At 33.7% G+C, this 21823-nt stretch overlaps 1 protein-coding gene across 1 annotated transcript in view; it reads left to right on the top strand.

Annotated features, from left to right (window-relative positions):
* The window catches only part of LOC149787258 (uncharacterized), a 98515-nt gene that overhangs the window by 61131 nt on the left and 15561 nt on the right, over positions 1 to 21823 (top strand). Inside the window, exons 6-10 of the mRNA XM_089976079.1 lie at positions 8320 to 8527; positions 11890 to 12044; positions 12729 to 12874; positions 14855 to 15119; positions 17104 to 17222. Coding sequence (XP_089832205.1) covers positions 8320 to 8527; positions 11890 to 12044; positions 12729 to 12874; positions 14855 to 15119; positions 17104 to 17222 — 893 coding nt within the window. The remainder of the gene's footprint in view (positions 1 to 8319; positions 8528 to 11889; positions 12045 to 12728; positions 12875 to 14854; positions 15120 to 17103; positions 17223 to 21823) is intronic.

Genomic DNA, 21823 nt, shown 5'->3' with positions numbered 1-21823 from the left:
TCTTTCTTATTCTGTATAAATCACATTTATTTTCAAAATGTCCGACATCTGAAAGATTGATAGCATGTTTTCAACTGGTTTTGACAACCAACACGGTGCATGAAAACATTTGTATGTTTTGTCACATCTTCTTGTTTTTGTTTCACATAGTGATGTATGATACGTTCTTCGAAACAAGGAGTTTTCAAAGCTGGGAACCAGACTAACTGTTGAGTTAGTTGATACACTACCAAACAAGATCCCATTTTATAAAATAAATGCAACATTTTGTGAGACAATTGTCGAGGTCGAAACTTAATTTTTGAATTGTTCAATTAGAATAATATTGATGCCATGATTTCATTACAAGTAACAGTGAAACTTCTTATCATCCTTGAGATTGTCTCTGCGTAATATTTCAGGAATTATTGGAAACCCGTTTTCCCCACAATGGTCCATATTTGTAAAACAAAGCACTTTTTTTTTTTACAAAGTACTCATTTCGCTTGGTTGCCTTGCAATCTTTAATCACAGATATGATTGAGTAGGTTAATTTAAGATAGTTTAATTAGATTATGTACACAATAACGTTTATAACAGTGTTCAATTGATCGACTGAAATGAGTTACTTGATTTATGACCAGAGGCACTGGTTCTTAAGCATGTAGAATTTGTTTGCCTTTTAAATTTGTTGTTTTTCCACCTTCTTTATTAGATTTCAAAGACGTAATAATAGAAAGTGATACCTGCTTTTTATTTAGTGCACATTACAACAAATATTTCTGCTAGTCTGATATCAAAACACGGTCGGCTCTTAACTCACAGAAACGCTTATGGAGAGCTGTTACCTTAGATTGAAACATTTTACATTTAATTACAACAGGACACTATGCATTTATGATGAACTAGAACACAAATTTAAATTGATACACAAAATTATTTAATTGGTATTTATTTATCAAAGTACTGCCTCCACTAGGTGTAAGTGACATTTTCATTCATAAAAATTTCCTTGAGTATCATTAATTACAGTGTACTAAGAATGTCTTTTGGAAAGAAACTGTAACAATTGTATGACTTCATTTTAAAGTTGACATTTACTGAAAATTTCCAGGTCCATATTCCCTCACGACCATGCTGTATGACTTCTTTTTAAAGTTGATATTTCATAATGCTGATGAAAATCTCCAGGTCCTATCTACCATTTTCGATGAGAAAACGAGCGATATATCCCTTTTCATTGCCAATTTTGATCGTGATTTTCTTCAAGTTCAGCAAATAAGAATACATTTTTTGGCATTTTCTGGTTTATAAAATGGGATCCACGCCTGATCCCACGCTATAAGCAGGTTCGCATGTTATCAGGGCACGAGTTATCGAGGGTGTGGTGTAGTTGGACATAAATAAAAAGATATTGATCTGAAATCCAATATGGCCATAATTGTGGCCATCTTGAAAATATCACTTCGTTCTGTGTGTACGGTCACATTCACATTGGGTTATCAGAAAAAACTTGCATCTAGTAGGGCCTAAATAAAAATGGTTTTCTTCACAATGCTTATTTTAGATCTTATAAGAAAGAATGAATAAAGTGACAATATTGAAAGTACATCTTTCCATTTTTTTTTTACAAGGGTCATTTTAGGTTCATTGACTTTGGGTTAGTTCTGTTTAATCATAACATATTTAAATTATATCTCATTGCTTAGATGGAACTTGCCAATGCAGTGTAATTATGTTTGGCACGTTAAAGAATCAGCCGGCACCAGTTTAAAGGCACCTTGCATATTGAATTAAACGTTGCTAACCCTATTGTACAGATTGCATATAACAGTTTCAGAAGAACATATTCTTCGGAGAGGCCCTACCGCCAGCCAATGAAATTCATTCTTATGTAACAATAAAGAGATGTCAATTAAACTGGTACTGATTGCTCCATTGATTGTCATGATAGATGATGCGGCTGGTTTCAGTCCTAATTGATAAATTTCAGCATGCATTACATGTATCTAAATATGCCATGCACCTGTAAAATACTCAAACAAAATGAGAACTTCTACCATTTCAAGTTATAGACCAAAATTGATTTGCCTACTGTGCTATATTTGCATGTCTGTTAGGAAAAAAAAGAATCAACAATACAGACAATTGATACCTGCACTCCTTTATATATATATATATATATATGCAATTAATACTATCATACAGGTTATAGAATTTTTAATTTGTACTCTACGGAGGTACAATGCCAGGTCTGTTGGTAAATGGCACCCATCGCCTTGCCTGCACACATCACAAACAAATGATGTTACTCAGTCTTTGTTATATGTACTCGTGTTTAGCAGACACACTCTCAGTATGCCTTAGTAATTAATTCTCATCTACACAGTCATTATGGATTCCTATCAAAGAAATCAAGATATACAGAATTATGTATAGAGAATTATAAATATACACCAGATTAATTGAACATGCTATCCCTGGATTCTATAGAAGAATGCTTCATATACAAATAATACTATCATACAGGTTAGAGATACGAACCCATGTCTGTGGGTAACAGCATCCATCACCTTGCCTGCACACACAAGCCCATATTCCCTCACGACTAAGCACACATCACCAGGGATCGTCCTGGGCTTTGCCAATGTTGCAAATTGCGATTTTTTTTCCTTATTGGCGACAAAAATATCCCATCTGGCGATTTTTTGGGTGACATACTTTTTGGTTATTTAATTTGTACATACAATCATGGATTTGGACTGAATAAATTTAAAGCCAGAACGAAAGGAAGCCACAAACTTGACTAAGCAATGCATTGGAATCAATCTGTTACACAAACGATCCTTTGCTCTTATTGACAACCCTATCTTTACACTGCATTGTTACATCATAATCTGCTTATGTTGACATCTGGGCTGAGTACTGTATGCTGCGATACAGTCAATCATGCTACCGCACTATACCTACAACTGACCGACTTCTGAAGACGTGAATAGAACAGATACAATTAATTGTATGGCTAATCCTTCTGTTTTTTTTATACATATACCAATACAATAGTTTTGCTGAACCTTCATAGAAAACTGATAACCTTTGAAGTACCGACTCCTGTGTATAATACAAAGCAAATGGAAAAAATCTCAATCACAATTACATCTGTCGCCAGTGCAGCATTTTACTCATTGATCTTTTCCTTCTGCCATCAGTCCCGTGTTACGGCTGCAGAGACTTAAACTCCGCAACAAGAAATAGCAAAAAAAAAAACAGTTTTGCATAATTAATAATAATTATTTATTTCTCAAAATACAGGAGTGAAAGAATCCCTAAATTGGGTGTGAATTTACACTCAGGGATCGTCCTGGGCTTCGCCAATGTCGCAAATTGCGATTTTTTTTCCTTATTGGCGACAAAAATATCCCATCTGGCGATTTTTTTGGCGACAGACTTTTTGGTTATTTAATTTGTACATACAATCATAGATTTGGACTGGATAAATTAAAAGGGAGAACGAAAGGAAGCCACAAACTTGACTAAGCAATGCATTGGAATCAATCTGTTACACAAACAATCCTTTGTTCGTATTGACAACCCCATCTTTACAGTGCATTGTTACATCATAATCTGCTTATGCTGACATCTGGGCTGAGTACTGTATGCTGCGATACAGTCAATCATGCTACCGCACTATACCTACAACTGACCGACTTCTGAAGACGTGAATAGAACAGATACAATTAATTGAATGGCTAAATCTTCTGTTGTTTTTTTTTTTTTTTTTTTTTTTTTTTACATATACCAGTACAATAGTTTTGCTGAACCTTCATAGAAAACCGATAACCTTTGAAGTACCGACTACTGTGTATAAATACAAAGCAAATGGAAAAATCTCAATCACAATTATGTCTGTCGCCAGTGCAGCATTTTACTCATTGTTCTTTTCCTTTAGCCATCAATCAGTGTTACGGCTGCTGAGACTTAAAGTCCGAAACAAGAAATAGCACAAAAAAAACCAACCAGTTTTGCATAATTAATAATAATTATTTATTTCTCAAAATACAAGAGTGAAAGAATCTCTAAATTGGGTGTGAATTTATGCTTATATATACGGTCCAATATTGCCAGGTGTTGACTCGTGTAAGTTTCATTCGTGGGAATGGAGATCATATTTTGTTTGTCGAGAAAATTTATACAGCATTCAGTGATCATTCTTGGGATTTAGGAAGCAATTCACTACAAGCTTTGTGAAGCTAGCCATGGGGGGGGGGGGGCTGCTGATAGACTACTGGTGTCACCTGTCAGTGCTGTGGACTGTGAACGTAGATTCAGTAAGATGAACGTCATAAAAACTGACATCAGAAATAAACTCTGCATCTCGTCTCTCGAGAATTTCATGAGAATCAGCACGTACAGATGTGAAAAATTAGACTTTGAAACTGCATTCAACAAGTGGGCAGCCCTAAAATTGCGACGGATCTTCATGTAACACTTTGTAACATTTTGTTAATGCTTGTTGTAATTAAAGAATTAAGTAACCCATCTTTTGTAATTTTCATTGCCTGTTACATTAATAGACTAAATTAACCCTTGGAAAAATGTACACTACTTGTTCTGGTGACACTTTTTGAAAATTGGCGACAAAATATTGAGGTTGGCGATTTTTTTGGCGACAGCTTTTTAAAAGCCAGGACCATCCCTGTACGCTTATATATACGGTCCAATATTGCCAGGTGTTGACTCATGTAAGTTTCATTCATGGGAATGGAGATCCTATTTTTCTTGTCAAGAAAATTTATACAGCATTCAGTGATCATTCTTGGGATTTAGGAAGCAATTCGCTACAAGCTTTGTGAAGCAAGCCATAAAAGGGGGGGGGGGGCTGCTGAGAGACTGCTGGTGTCACCTGTCAGCACTGAGGACTGTGAACGTGGATTCAGTAAGATGAACCTCATAAAAACTGACATCAGAAATAAGCTCTGCATCTCATCTCTCGAGAATTTAATGAGAATCAGCATGTACAGATGTGAAAAATTAGACTTTGAAGCTGCATTCAACAAGTGGGCAGCCCTAAAATCGCGACAGATCTTCATGTAACACTTTGTAACATTTTGTTTATGCTTGTTGTAATTAAAGTATTAACTAATCCATCTTTTGTAATTTTCATTGCCTGTTACATTAATAGACTAAATTAACACTTGGAAAAATGTACACTACTTTTTTTGGCGACACTTTTTGAAAATTAGCGACAAAATATTGAGGTTGGCGATTTTTTTTTTGTGACAGCTTTTTAAAAGCCAGGACCATCCCTGCATCACCCAAAAAATGATGTTAATCAATCAGTGTTTAATGCACTTGTGTGTAGCAGACACCCTCTCATGACGACTTATTAATTAATTCTCAGGTATCTACACAGTCATTCCGGATTCCTATGAAAGAAATCAAGGTATATAGAATTATTTATTGAAAATTATAAATATACACCAGATTAACTGAAAGTGCTATCCCTGGATTCTTTAGAAGAATGCTTGATAATAGTAGGCAGAATTAATATTTTAATACAAATAATACTATCATACAGGTTAGAGAATTTGTAATTCATACTCTACTGAGATTCGAACCCAGGTCCGCAGAGTATGAATTTCTGTGTAAGTTGATATTCCATTTTTGTCAGACCCATTTATATCTTTGATTAATGGTACACCTTACAGTTTATCTTCACCCACTATCCTCTTACCAGATTGGCTAATTAGAGACTTGTGTTATTGCTACACAAATATATCTATATGGGGAATAACACTAATTTGGCAATACTTACGAGTTAACGATGAAAACTTCTCAACTCTAATCCTATTAATGTCTTCAGTTTCAACCCAGGTAAGAGAAAAGTTATATTCCGATTGTTGGAATAGGCCATTGTATCAGACTAGGATCATGTTATTTTATTTTTCAAGTCCTGTAATTACTAATTGGTGAAGGGAATAATGTTCTTTGACTGTGGACTAGTACCATGGAAAGATATAATGCAATGCAATGATTGCGGATATGTGTTAACTTATTACATAATTAAAGTTAGATTCCACCCCCACCCCCGACAAATAACCAACAAAACCAAACTTCAGTTTGTTCAGTTTGGTCTTAGCAAAGCATTATAGGATCAGCAGATTTTCTGTGTCAACATAGAGGGAGATGCTGATTCATGCCGATGTGCTAAAATTAGTACATGACAAAACCACTATTTTGAGATGATGAAGCTTTATTTGTTGGAGTAGTAAACAGTAAAATCCAGTGTGAAATTCCTACAATGAATGCTATATCAGAGTCTGAAAATGGTGTGCATGGCATAATTCAAGTGGCATGGTGCTACTAAGATTTGGGCTATTGGATAGCCTGCCAGTGAAGACCTGCCCATTGATAATAACCACTGTAATAAAATGAACCATCAGGTACACATTTACCATATATACTTGCTTAAAAGTCGACCCTTTTACTGGAAATTTTATTCATGCAGAGTAGGGTTCATTTCATGAGTGACGTACAAAACAATTTTCCAGATCTGAGAGTAATGCTGGTAACTCTAGATATCTGCAGTACACAAATATTCTTTCAATTCAAATCATTTTACATTTTCATGCCGCAATTTTTATTCAGAAATGAGTATATGGTATTGTTATGAATATTTAATTTAACTTGTTAGTTTTAAATATTTTTTCTTCTAATTTGTTTCATTTTTATTACATGCTATTGTAATGTAACCTTGTTTGTTGGTCTTGACCTCGTCCAAAATTGAGTTCATTTCTGCTTGACATAATTGAGTTTATAAAAATAATTTTTATTTCTTTTATGTAAACAACTTTTTTATTTAAAAAAATGTGTATTTTAGAATAAGAATCATTAAGCTGAGTCAAGTTCATACCTGGACTCCGCGATATTTATCATGTGCCAGTTGGTAACAAACTTCTCTTTTTTCCACAAGAATGAACTTTTGACCCTCATCTGGGAATCTGTTTTGCATCTTAATTAGACATATAACTGATGTTTTGATAAAGGTTTGTCAGTTAGGCTTGAAACATTTTACACGTTAATTTGTAGTATGTTGTGTCCAGTTTGGGGTGAATTTTATTTTCTTCAAATTATTCAATTCAAGTGATTATTTTTCCTTGAAATACAAAAGTGCTCTGATAGAATTCTTGGACACAGACATTCACTAGAATTTATTCTGACATAAAAACTGGAATAATATTTCATGTGACACAACAAGAGACTGTTGACACGTCTGCATTTCTTAAATTAATACTGACGTCATCTCCTTCAAATTTGGATCTCTTTGGGACTCGAACTGAGTTTTATTCAGCACTTTTTATTACTAGGACTTGTGACTTCAATTTATGGATTTCATTCGCAATACCATAAAGTCTTTCTTCTATTGTTTTTGTTTGTTTCTTTTCACTTTATATCCTAGGGTAGTGAATTATTTGTAAAATTTTACAAAGCTTCTTGTCTTCACTCTTTTCTGTTATTTATTTTAAGAGCATAGACTTGTAACAGTATGCACACTGTTTGTACAGTTCATCATATTATTCAGTATCAATACAGTTATTTGGATGATAATAATTTGAAAATATTATAAGGAAATTTAATACTACCCACCACAAAATGAAGTGTCCATCATTGTTGTTTACTGTGGGTGATTACTACAAAGTACATTTCTTGCATGTGACTGCTTTCATTTTTGTGTCAAAAAAGACAAGCTGTATTTGTATTATTATTTGTGTTTTGCTGCGTAAATACTTCATTTCACGCAATACAAGTTTTGATTAATGTTTTATGTTCCTTTTTCCATAAATTATGTTGAATTCAGAAGTGATTTTTCTCAACTATCTTCAGCCAATGCAATTGTCCCTGTAAGCCCTTGGCTTGTAAAGGCAGCACTCATGTTGTTTTGATGTTGACAATCATTTTGATTGAGCCACAAGTTTAATGTATGTACTTGTTCAGTACCAAATAGATTTTTGCCTATTCCATTGAATGTTGACCTTAATTACTTAGTTTCTTTTTGTATATGACAACCATTTGATTAAGCCACGAGTGTGGTACTTGCTCATATGCAAGTACCATCTTGTTAAGGTGATCTTGCTACACAATGGACTTGTGTTCTATTGCAACTTTTAAGAGATTTCACTCACTGCATGTTCAGGTTTTTACACATTGAATTCCATTTCCTGGGTAAAAAACACAGAATCGACATGTACACTGTAGATGTATAGTAAAATTTGGACAGCCTCACTGTTTTATATATTTTTTGTAAGGGAGTTTTAATAGTCTAGTTTAATTTCTTCATAGAAACAATCATCAACACAAGGAAAAGAGTCAGAGACAAAATCCCCAACCACGGAAATGGGAGAGTTCACACTGCCCACCACATCAGCACGTTGTGCCACAGCCTCCATTGAACAACCCAGGGTCTCAACCATCCTTGGAACTGTGAGGAAGTTTTTTAAGCTGCAGAAAATAAAAGGAATAGTAGAGGTGACATCTGCAAGTTTGACAGGTAGGTAAAGAGGAAGCATGAAATTTGCTGTATGAGATGTACTTTCCTCTGCACACATATGGTCCTGTGGTTCGGTCAGTTTTCACATTCAGTTCACTCAGAATGGAGATAAATGGGATTTTCTAACAGCTAGTTGTTTAATAATATTTAAAATCCCATAAAATACATTATAATGTTTAAAAAAATGACTGGCCTACACTAATTATTAAACCAGTGCAACCGGAAACACACACACACACTAGTTATTACTTTGTTTGGTTTCATCTTGAGCAATTTCATATGTGTCTATATATTTATCATATTTCCAGTATGCAGATCATAAAACTTAATTAGACTTGTCATCTTGTTTATTTACCATTCTCATCTGTGAACAGGTAATACTAATGTCCACCTATTATTTTGTTTGATCTCATAGCTATATAATGGAATTTGGTATTTTAATAAATAGTAATTGCTGTTATTGTTCATATAATGAGCATGCTCTTCATAAGAGAACCTCAAGGGAGGATAGTGTTTGACTAAATGAGTCGCTTTCTATATGAAAAGTATTATTATTATTGAGCCATTTTGATATGTATCCATACATTGGTTGGTAGCTCTGATTCAACATTTTAAGGCACTTCAGTATGCTGATTTTGATTGCATGCAACACTGTTTTGTCATCATGCCCTTTTGTTTGCACAGAATGAATGGATTAAAAACATTTTATTACCAATTTTATGTCTCAGTTACATTTGGGAGGTATTCCGATGTTATGTTAAAAACAGAAGAAATAGTAGTTTCCTTGTGCAAGGAAAATTTTATCTAGAACTTGTTTGGATGCAGGAATGGAAATCACTGAATAGAATCCCTCAGATGCAGAACAGGTGGCATACCCGATAGGAATTTATTTATGCCTTTGAAAAAGGAAATCTCGTGGCAACTTCCTCTCCCATTCAAAATGTTGATACAAGTTGACTAACTGATGCAGTTAGAAATCTTCTTCCTCGCTGTTCTGTGCTAGTTTTGTTTATCCTCTTTGCACATTCAGTCATTTAGCAAGCATATCAACACAAAGGAGTTAATCCCAATTTGCTCTGATGTATGATACAAGTACGTTACTAATCATTTAATAGACCCTCGAACATCAAGTGTCTCATAGCTGCCAAGTGTCCCGTTTTTTCCATATTTGACCCGTACTTTTGGACCTGAATACAGGTGTACATTTCTTTGGCAAAAAATACGTTTTTTATTTTTTTTTTAAATATTTTAAAACTTCCTTGCAATTTTCAGTTTAGAATGGGCGCTCGGTCCCATTCTGATATAAATGTATCACATGTATATAGGAATACAGTTCTTCAGTTTGATTGGTTCATTCTAAATTGAGGCTACAATGCCTGTCTTTATCCCCATATTGGATTTCGCTAACGGTTACCGCTGTTACTGTATCTCATTTTTGTAATATTCAATTTCTAATCATTTAGAATAGGAAAGCAGAATATTCAAAATTTTCTCCAGGAAAGACAAGAAAACAACTAGGAGGACAATTGTGCCATCTTGTTTAAATTTGTGAAACTATCTAGTAAAGGAGAAAACTCTACATTTTGCAAATTGTGTAACGTGATTTCGCTATTGGGTGCCTGTGAAATAAAGAGCACAAAAAAAGCTAATAAACATCAGCTTGCTGTCTCATCATACACAACGTAGCCTGAACTTATGACATATATATATAACAGAGAGAACCTTGATGTAATTTGATCGAAATTTGGTTTATTCAATTTCTTTTGGACATTAGCCTTCCTCTTTCAGTTACTAGTGTTGCTGGTGATTTATTTTGCACACGTTTTCCAGACAATAAAATCACAAAGGATTACTCATATGCTAGAATGAAAACAGTTCAATAAGAAAATCACACAGAACTGAGATCATCAATGAAGCTTGATACATATCAAATTGATAATGACTGGAAAAAATAAGGTGTGGAAAAGGCTACTATGAAAAGTCTGTGTCTGAGTCTCTTGCACCTTCTGAATGGGCACCCAAATGGAATATGGTACAACACATGCATCTTTCACATTAAATAATTATGTAAAGCACTCTCCTACTTTACTGATGGTTGTATATGTTGTAAATAGTTACGCATGCATTAAAATGTTTAAAATCAGTATTTGTTCCTGAAAATCAGTATTTTTGTAACAAGAAGTCAGTATTTTTTTATTCGGGGGTTGGCAGCTATGGTGTCTCTGTTTCTTTACATCTACCTGGATCCAGTTTTGAATTTGTACACTTCTGGTTTGTCAGGTAATGACAAAGCTACATTCTGTTCTGATTGGTGTTTATCATTTTCCCAGTACTGGAATAGACGGTAACCACCAATCAGAAATGAATACAGCTTATTTCACCGCATGATTTACCGGACATGGAGGCCTTCAAACTAATTTGACGTAGACAAGATATAAAGAACAGAGAAAATTAATGATCAGTAAAGTGCTTAAATCGTACATGGGGGACAAGTTTGAAAAGTCACATGTGCTGTCAGTGGCTGAACATGCTGGCGGGATAAAAACAAATATGGATTTGGCCATTCAGGATATACAGAAGCAGGTTTTGAATCACATGCATTAGTAACCTTGTATAACCTGTAGCAGGGGAGTGTGTCAAATATTTTTTCTAACAAATGAGTTTATCTGCCTTTTAAAGTTACTTGAATATAATTGTACAGGGTAAGTATACATTTGTACTGATTCATTGCCTCCTCTATTGACATGTGTATATGTCGATAATGTTCATCCTATGATATATTGATGAATCACCTTACCCCTGGTGAAAGAACATGATTCATATGTGTCAGTGTAGATAGTAAATTCTGAACACAAACGGATATTGAAGGATTATTTTTCTCACATTCCTTAATGAAAAGCAAGTTTGAAGTCTAAATATCGATTATGAATAGATGTAACTTTTGACCAGCAGAAGATCCGTTACAAATTCCTCATATTAAAATAGAGCATAGGACATTTGGTTTATAAATACTCTGAATATTGTAATTCAGTGTAAACTGTTTAAACCCATAGTAGCATCCAAAGAAAAGTAGTTGAGACAACTATGGTTACAGGCATCCAAATATAGTGCTTAACTAATCAAGGATCAGAATTCATATATTGTCCTAGAATCTATATTCTGAGTTCAGGTTTGTTAGACTCATACAACTGAAGACTGGTGTAAACAATTCATTTTACAGGTGCACATACATCTCAGAAAACAGAGACAGTGTGTTAATATCTGTTCCATCAACTAAAAACTGTTTTGGAGAATTGATTTTGTGTTCAGATGTTTAAGTTCATAAAATGGTAAAGATTGAAGAACAACGATTTCTTTTGTAGGCGCCCATGCCTTCTCTGCTGAAGATCATTTAAAAAAACATAAAAAGCTAAGACTGTGGCCAGGAAGGAAGAAGAGAGTAAAAGCAGATGTAGTGACTGCCCCATCAGCTGCGAAACCAGTTAGAGAGATGATTGTGGGTGTGGATGCAAGAAAGGTATAGTTTAGATTACAAGATTTTATCAAGAACAGAGGAAAAGATATCTCATTTCTCTTCCATGCATTACTGTCAATGATTCAAGCAGTTTCTAAACATTTGGTTGCTGACTAGAAAATGTAGTTAATAATGTTTTGCCACAAAACCGATGATAAATTTGGTTGTCCAATTTAAGGTCCCCAATGTAGAGCCATCGTTAATGACAGCTTATATGCTCCTGTATATGCATTTGGGTTGCTGGCATAATTGTCTGGATTCATTTTCTAGGCAAAATACTAGATTAGTTTTCAATGGTCGTATTTTATCATTACAAAATGTTTATTGTTTACAATGCAGCTGGCCAATGCTTTAAATAAATTACTATATGTATAATATAATATGTTAGAATTATGCAGCAGACCTGACCTCAGAAACCTAGAAAATCTACAATTTCATTCTGTCCATATAAACCTTAAAAAGGTATATAAAAATGAAGCAAATCTAAACAAGAAAACAAAAACTAAAGATTTGAAAAAATGGTGAATGCACTCGAATTAGGCAAGTCAATGACATCTAGCCATTGTATTCTATCATTCATTTGATAGACCCATAACGTCGTATTGTTATCTACAATTTTAGACAGCAACAGCTGCACCCCCTTTGAAGATATTTTTGAACATTTTAACTGTTGCGTCTTCCCTGCAGGCTTCCCACGCTGGGTTGAAATTGGGAAAATGTCGGGAGCAGTTGTATGCTTTTCAAAACCATGATAAGGTCTTGAATTTTGGGAAAATTGATGAAAGTCATGAAAAATATGAGAATTTTTCACCACTGCTTGATGACAAAAACATGTATGTAATTTAGTCATAAATGTACTAATTGTGAGTTAAATTTATCAAGTTCTGACGAGCATATTTGGAAATTGCAATATGGACCATTGACGTAAATATTTTTTTAGTAAATCCAAATGCTCTGCAAATTAGATTCATCTAGTAGACTGGTTTGATCATGGATAGCTCCATATCTGTAGCTTTGCTTAATTAGAAGGTATGAAGTCCAGCCTAGCCTCGCAAGAAGCCAACATGTCTATGACATGTGATCTGTCAGAGTTTAAAATGCAAATCATACAACCTTTCGTAACCAGGTTTTGTTTTGATATCTTAAGTTATTGAAAATACTTTGTGATAAAGCTTATTGTCTGTGGAAAAAGAACACAGTGTTAAACATCAGTCTTAATAGGAAATGTACCACAACCCAACTTTGCAGTGAATTCTAATACTACTAAATATGTAGAAATCTATCAAGTTAATGGTCAAGCAAAATTGCATAATGCGGCACCAGATGAACATATTTTCATAGAGCAGGGAGAGGTCAGTATTCAATTCGGCATGCTTCACTTGCGTATTAAGTTGGCGTGATAAAGGCCAAATCCAGCAGTACCACTGGAAGGCAAGTAATCTGAGTTAATTCTGATCTTTCCCACCACATTTTGGTAATTTGAATAATTATGTTAGGGTGTATGTTAGGGTGTGAGGTCAGAGTCTATTGACTGGCAAAAGGTTGGAATTTGCTGCCACTGCCCAGTAGCCAGATGGGGTGGCCACTTAACCATTGGGCCAAGCAAACTTAAACAATGCTACATCAAGTCACACCTGCATGAAGTCAAAAATTGGACATGACAGTCACAAGCTGCAAAAGAAACAAAGGATTCATAATTTTCAATATATCTAGTCAGAGAACAACTTGGAAAATGTCAGCTTTTCCAAAAATGGAGCATTTTTAAACAATATTTTGATGTCTTATATCACTACAGCATTTACATGCGCTGTCCAGGTTGATTCGATAGTGAAACATTTTGGGTAATTGTTCTTGGAATAAATATGTTGAGAATCGTGCACTTTTAAGTTTCAACAAACAGTATGTGACGTTCATTTAATATTTTTAATTCATGTATAACAACATTGGAAAGGGTTTATTGTTGATATCATGGAAATATTTGATCTCTTATGTCATAGGCATGAAGGTTGTGAAATTTGTATAGTCATGTTTTGAAGGGACAGTGACATTTTTTCTGCATGATGCAAATGTAAAGAGCAAGGGATAAAGTAGAGGAAAACATGTTGCATTTAACAGTTAGTCCAGAAAAACAGACAAAGAGCTTGATGTTAGATCTTCATATTTAAAGACGGGTCACTCCATTGTCCAACATTTTGTCCGTATCATAAATTTTGCATAGTTACATATATTTGATTATTATTAAAGTAGCAGAACCAAACAGCCACTCTACAGGGGTTACAGAAATGTTTATCTAGAGACGTTTTACTGTATGCAAAAGATATAGCTAGTCTTCATGATTTACAGATGTGTCAGTCAGGGAGGTTTTACCATGTACAAATTTAAAACTATTTTAATTATCTTAGTGATAACTTGAGGTTCATAAAATGATATTGAATAGACGATACAGGAAGTAAAAGAAAAAAAAAAGAACTTAGAAGATATGTATTAAAATCATTTAATAAAATGTTCCTGCTATCAGAAAGAACTGATGGCTTAATATAAATTATATGTTGGGTAGAATCATGGGAGTATGTTAGTTAATAATGTTTTGTATTGAAGAGAAATTTTAAAGTAGATTATGACATAAATATAATTTGTTTTAACAGATCATGTTTTCAATGGTATTGCAAAAACTAATATCAGTTAATTTTGCCAATGTTTGAAAATACAGAAATTCGGATGAATAAACATGGAATATTTATAAATGTCGCTTTCATTCATAAAGTATGTGACGTTTCCATTTCACACTTTGTGCCAATTTACTCCATATAATTCTGGAGCAACCAGCCTGAGATACATGCGACCTGTGAGAGATACTTCAAAGCCATCCGCATTTATCTTGGTGACAAACCAACCAGGTTTCACTTGGTTGATGAGGACTTTGCCATAGACAACACTGTTGTAGACAGCAAATTGGAAAATTTGAAGAGGAAAATTGTTGAGGTGGCATCACAGCAGCATTACTGGGGGGAGAAAATACCTGCAAGGTGGATTCCTCTGGAACAGGAGCTGATGAGGCTGAGGGCAGCTGGAGTGAAGGTACACATTTACATGCATAAGTTAAAAGATTATTTGAAAATATTTCGTTTTGTGTTAGAGGAATAATTCATATCCAGTAATCTGTGATAGATTTATAAGGTTAAAGAAGCCCACTCTTTATTCAAAATAAGTTGTCATGGGTTCTTAACATAAAGAGATTTCTCTATATTTTTTATATACTTTAAGTGTGAAATATAGAGACTTATTGGCAAAACAATTTGAATATTTTTCATTCATATATTTTCACATGTGAAAAATATATCCTTATATTTTCATATCTGAAAATGTAACATACCCGATCATGCCATGCAACAATTCATTGTGTGCCTACAAATGTTTTACCTGCAGGAAGACTTGTACTCGTTAAGCTAGAATAAAATAAAAAGAACATGCCATGCATTTCAGGCATGAAAATTAATATTCTGTAAAGAAATTTGATGAGACACCCTTCCAATCTCTGAAGTTATACCCCATTACTTCCTTTGACAACAGCGATAACACCACTGTGAGAATTTGCTGAATAGGACTTGCATTTATTTCACATGGAGTCGGATAGTTTACAAAAAAGACAAAAGTGTAATTTACTGTGATAGATTAAGTCAACTTATTCCTGCTACTTTCTTATGTCACATTGTATGATGAAAGTCAAGTGAGTTTGCAAATTCACAAAAATGATAGATTTTCACTAATAGCTTTGCTATTCGTCAATTTATCACTTTGAAATATATCTGGTATTAAAGTAGGAAATGAAAATAGTGTATATTATCTATGCAGGGTCTATAGTAATCCTTCAGAACTATTTAATTCCATGAAATCTAGAAAAAGGTTTAAATTTTAATATCATTCTAGAATTCTGTCAGGAACCTCTTGCAACTGAAAACTGATGCAAAAAGTGATGCAAAGCAGTAGATGTTGGTTTGTTTTTTTTTTTATTGGGTTCCACATCCCAAAGCCAACTTGGATTCCCAAAAGGCTATCAAGATAATCTATGTGAACTTGAACCACTATTTAGTCATCCCGTTAGTCCATGACATAGCTTGGATTGAAGTTATTTGTACTTTGCAAAATGTTTCAAAGCATACAAATTATTCCTTTTAAAGTCTTTGCTAGCAATTTCCCAGATAGCAACATTGCTAAAACCTGTTCATCTGGAAAAGCATCGTATCTCACCTTGAAAAGTCTGACATGATAAATGACTAAAAAATCTTTTTCTTCCAAAATGTAGGTTTTGCAGGTTTCAATAAAGTTATTCCAGATTAGTATTTGTTCAGCTCAGGTTTTAAAATTTGTTTTATGCACATTGAGTGTTGTAAAGTTTTCCTTCATACAATGGTTATTTTCCTCAACATGTATTGTTTGTGGTCTTGCTTACAATTATATCATTGTGACCTAAGTTTAATGATTCTCTGATTTACACAATGATTTTGAAATGTGTCAATGGTACCTATGGTAGCCATATATATATATATATAGAGAGAGAGAGAGAGAGAGTATTTAATGTGATGAAAATTGACAACTTAAATTGCAAATATCATGAAGCACAAATGCATGTTGAGTTGGTATCATGTGAGCATCACTGACAGCACATTTCAAGTCAGGGACAGTGTATGGTGGTATATTTTTCTTGCTGGTAATGCTTGTTTTTCCACATACAGGTAATATGTGAGAAATCTGAAAATGATTCTACATCACAGTCACATGTAGCTGACTTATATTTAAAATATGCATAAACAATGATGCATTTGTAAAGCTTCCATGTAACTGAATTGTGTTACATTAAATTTATATATTGGTAATACTATTCATTTGAGTTACTGTTCAGTTAATTGAAAAAGAAAATAATGTCATATGAATGTAGATTTTGTGATATCATTCATATACAGATATGAAGATCATGACAGAAACATATATTTCTACAATTAAAACAGCATCAAATTAAGTAGAATACAATCCTATACATGATTGTCTTTCTTTGTGTCTGCAGGTGATTCCTCTTAGCTTACTGACAGAATTTAACCAGACAGGTGGTATTCCAATATCCATAGATGAGCAGGATTTATTTCTTAGATTTCAACATGAGAGTGGCATAGTCCTTTATTTCAGGTGAGAATGGGATTGTTTTCCTCTCTGAAGAAATAAAAGTATTCTTATCCTGTTAAAGGGGTATAACTGTGTGAGAATGGAGATGATAGTGATTTAGCTTTATGCAGACAAGACATAATTTTCTTCTATGAGCAAAAGGCTGGATGCATATAATTATTCATTTCTTTGACAAGTCAGGACTGGTCTGTTTTATTCGTCCTTGTTTTCATTGAAGAATAATTTAATTTTGGTACATGTTTCACATTTATCAAAATTCCATGAAAAATTGATCAGTCAAATTGCTTTTGGGGGATGTGTTTTAGATCATTTCCTTGGAAAGGTAATCAGTCTTATTATTTAGGTCATGAGCATGCGGATTGCCTCTGACATTCTGGCAATGTCTTTTTGTCACCAAATACAAATGGAGCTTCTTTGAGATGAATGCTTGGTGATTTCAGGCTATTACATAAATTTTATTGATGCATGACATCAGAGTTTACATTTTCATCTAGGTTTTCTGTAAATAATGTTTTGATTCAGTTTTCCAAAGATGTAGCTATATATTTTGGCTCATTCTATTGTCTGAGCATCTTAAATACATAAACAAATTGTTTCAATTGGTTCATATTTTAAAGCTCTCCAATAAACAATTTTATAAAGATTCCCTGTTAATACGCTGCAGACTATTAAATACAATACATCACTTATACATTTAGTTTTAGTGGGACACTATATACTGTTAAATACAACATATATGTATACAATGACATCACATGTCTTACTGGAACACTGCAAACTACTAAATACAATACAGCACTTTGACATGAAATATATTAGTGGAACACTGCATACTATTAAATACAAAGCCACGTCTACATTGACATGAAATGTATTAGTGGAACAATGCAGACTATTAAATACAAAGCCATGTCTTCATTGACATGAAATGTATTAGTGGAACACTGCAGACTATTAAATACAAAGCCACGTCTACATTGACATGAAATGTATTAGTGGAACACTGTATACTATTAAATACAAAGCCATGTCTACATTGACATGAAATGTATTAGTGGAGCACTGCAGACTATTAAATACAAAGCCTTGTCTACATTGCCATGAAATGTATTAGTGGAACACTGCATTCTATTAAATACAAAGCCACGTCTACATTGACATGAAATGTATTAGTGGAACAGTGCATTCTATTAAATACAAAGCCACATCTACATTGACATGAAATGTATTAGTGGAACAATGCATACTATTAAATACAAAGCCATGTCTACATTGACATGAAATGTATATGTGGAACACTGCATACTATTAAATACAAAGCCACGTCTACATTGACATGAAATGTATTAGTGGAACACTGAATACTATTAAATACAAAGCCATGTCTACATTGACATGAAATGTACTAGTGGAACACTGCATGCTATTAAATACAAAACCACGTCTACATTGACATGAAATGTATTAGTGGAACACTGCAGACAATTAAATACAAAGCCATGTCTACATTGACATGAAATGTATTAGTGGAACACTGCATTCTATTAAATACAAAGCCATGTCTACATTGACATGAAATGTATTAGTGGAACACTGAATACTATTAAATACAAAGCCATGTCTACATTGACATGAAATGTATTAGTGGAACACTGCATGCTATTAAATACAAAGCCACGTCTACATTGACATGAAATGTATTAGTGGAACACTGCAGACAATTAAATACAAAGCCATGTCTACATTGACATGAAATGTATTAGTGGAACACTGCATTCTATTAAATACAAAGCCACGTCTACATTGACATGAAATGTATTAGTGGAACACTGAATACTATTAAATACAAAGCCACGTCTACATTGACATGAAATGTATTAGTGGAACACTGCATACTATTAAATACAAAGCCATGTCTACATTGACATGAAATGTATTAGTGGAACACTGCAGACAATTAAATACAAAGCCATGTCTACATTGACATGAAATGTATTAGTGGAACACTGCATTCTATTAAATACAAAGCCACGTCTACATTGACATGAAATGTATTAGTGGAACAATGCATACTATTAAATACAAAGCCATGTCTACATTGACATGAAATGTATTAGTGGAGCACTGCATACTATTAAATACAAAGCCACGTCTACATTGACATGAAATGTATTAGTGGAACTGGAACACTGCATTCTATTAAATACAAAGCCATGTCTACATTGACATGAAATGTATTAGTGGAACACTGCATTCTATTAAATACAAAGCTACGTCTACATTGACATGAAGTGTATTAGTGGAACAATGCATACTATTAAATACAAAGCCATGTCTACATTGACATGAAATGTATTAGTGGAACACTGCAGACTATTAAATACAAAGCCATGTCTACATTGACATGAAATGTATTAGTGGAACTGGAACACTGCATTCTATTAAATACAAAGCCATGTCTACATTGACGTGAAATGTATTAGTGGAACACTGCATACTATTAAATGCAAAGCTACGTCTACATTGACATGAAATGTATTAGTGGAACACTGCATACTATTAAACACAACACACATCTATTACACATGTTCATGGAATGTATTAGTGGAACACTGCAGACTATTAAATACAAAGCCACGTCTACATTGACATGAAATGTATTAGTGGAACACTGCATACTATTACATACAAAGCCACGTCTACATTGACATGAAATGTATTAGTGGAACAATGCATTCTATTAAATACAAAGCCACGTCTACATTGACATGAAATGTATTAGTGGAACAATGCATACTATTAAATACAAAGCCACGTCTACATTGACATGAAATGTATTAGTGGAACACTGCATACTATTAAACACAACACACATCTATTACACATGTTCATGGAATGTATTAGTGGAACACTGCAGACTATTAAATACAAAGCCACGTCTACATTGACATGAAATGTATTAGTGGAACTGGAACACTGCATTCTATTAAATACAAAGCCATGTCTACATTGACATGAAATGTATTAGTGGAACACTGCATTCTATTAAATACAAAGCTACGTCTACATTGACATGAAGTGTATTAGTGGAACAATGCATACTATTAAATACAAAGCCATGTCTACATTGAAATGAAATGTATTAGTGGAACACTGCAGACTATTAAATACAAAGCCATGTCTACATTGACATGAAATGTATTAGTGGAACTGGAACACTGCATTCTATTAAATACAAAGCCATGTCTACATTGACGTGAAATGTATTAGTGGAACACTGCATACTATTAAATGCAAAGCTACGTCTACATTGACATGAAATGTATTAGTGGAACACTGCATACTATTAAATACAAAGCCATGTCTACATTGACATGAAATGTATTAGTGGAACACTGCATACTATTAAACACAACACACATCTATTACACATGTTCATGGAATGTATTAGTGGAACACTGCAGACTATTAAATACAAAGCCACGTCTACATTGACATGAAATGTATTAGTGGAACACTGCATACTATTACATACAAAGCCACGTCTACATTGACATGAAATGTATTAGTGGAACAATGCATTCTATTAAATACAAAGCCACGTCTACATTGACATGAAATGTATTAGTGGAACAATGCATACTATTAAATACAAAGCCACGTCTACATTGACATGAAATGTATTAGTGGAACACTGCATACTATTAAATACAAAGCCACGTCTACATTGACATGAAATGTATTAGTGGAACACTGCATACTATTAAATACAAAGCCAGGTCTACATTGACATGAAATGTATTAGTGGAACACTGCATACTATTAAATACAAAGCCACGTCTACATTGACATGAAATGTATTAGTGGAACACTGCATACTATTAAATACAAAGCCATGTCTACATTGACATGAAATGTATTAGTGGAACACTGCATACTATTAAATACAACACACATCTATTACACATGTTCATGGAATGTATTAGTGGAACACTGCAGACTATTAAATACAAAGCCACGTCTACATTGACATGAAATGTATTAGTGGAACACTGCATTCTATTAAATATAAAGCCACGTCTACATTGACATGAAATGTTTTAGTGGAACACTGCATTCTATTAAATACAAAGCCACGTCTACATTGACATGAAATGTATTAGTGGAACAATGCATACTATTAAATACAAAGCCACGTCTACATTGACATGAAATGTATTAGTGGAACACTGCATTCTATTAAATACAAAGCCACGTCTACATTGACATGAAATGTATTAGTGGAACAATGCATACTATTAAATACAAAGCCACGTCTACATTGTCATGAAATGTATTAGTGGAACACTGCATATTATTAAATACAAAGCCATGTCTACATTGACATGAAATGTATTAGTGGAACACTGCATTCTGTTAAATACAAAGCCATGTCTACATTGACGTGAAATGTATTAGTGGAACACTGCATACTATTAAATACAACACACATCTATTACACATGTTCATGGAATGTATTAGTAGAACACTGCAGACTATTACATAACAACAATTCGCTTTCTATATTGGCATTAAATCTATTACTGGAAGACTGATGCTGTTAA

The sequence above is a fragment of the Sinohyriopsis cumingii genome, chromosome 12, assembly GCF_028554795.1.
Source record: "Sinohyriopsis cumingii isolate HCF-2022 chromosome 12, ASM2855479v2, whole genome shotgun sequence".
Lineage (NCBI taxonomy): Eukaryota > Metazoa > Mollusca > Bivalvia > Unionida > Unionidae > Sinohyriopsis > Sinohyriopsis cumingii.
This window is presented reverse-complemented; position numbering and strand designations above follow the sequence as displayed.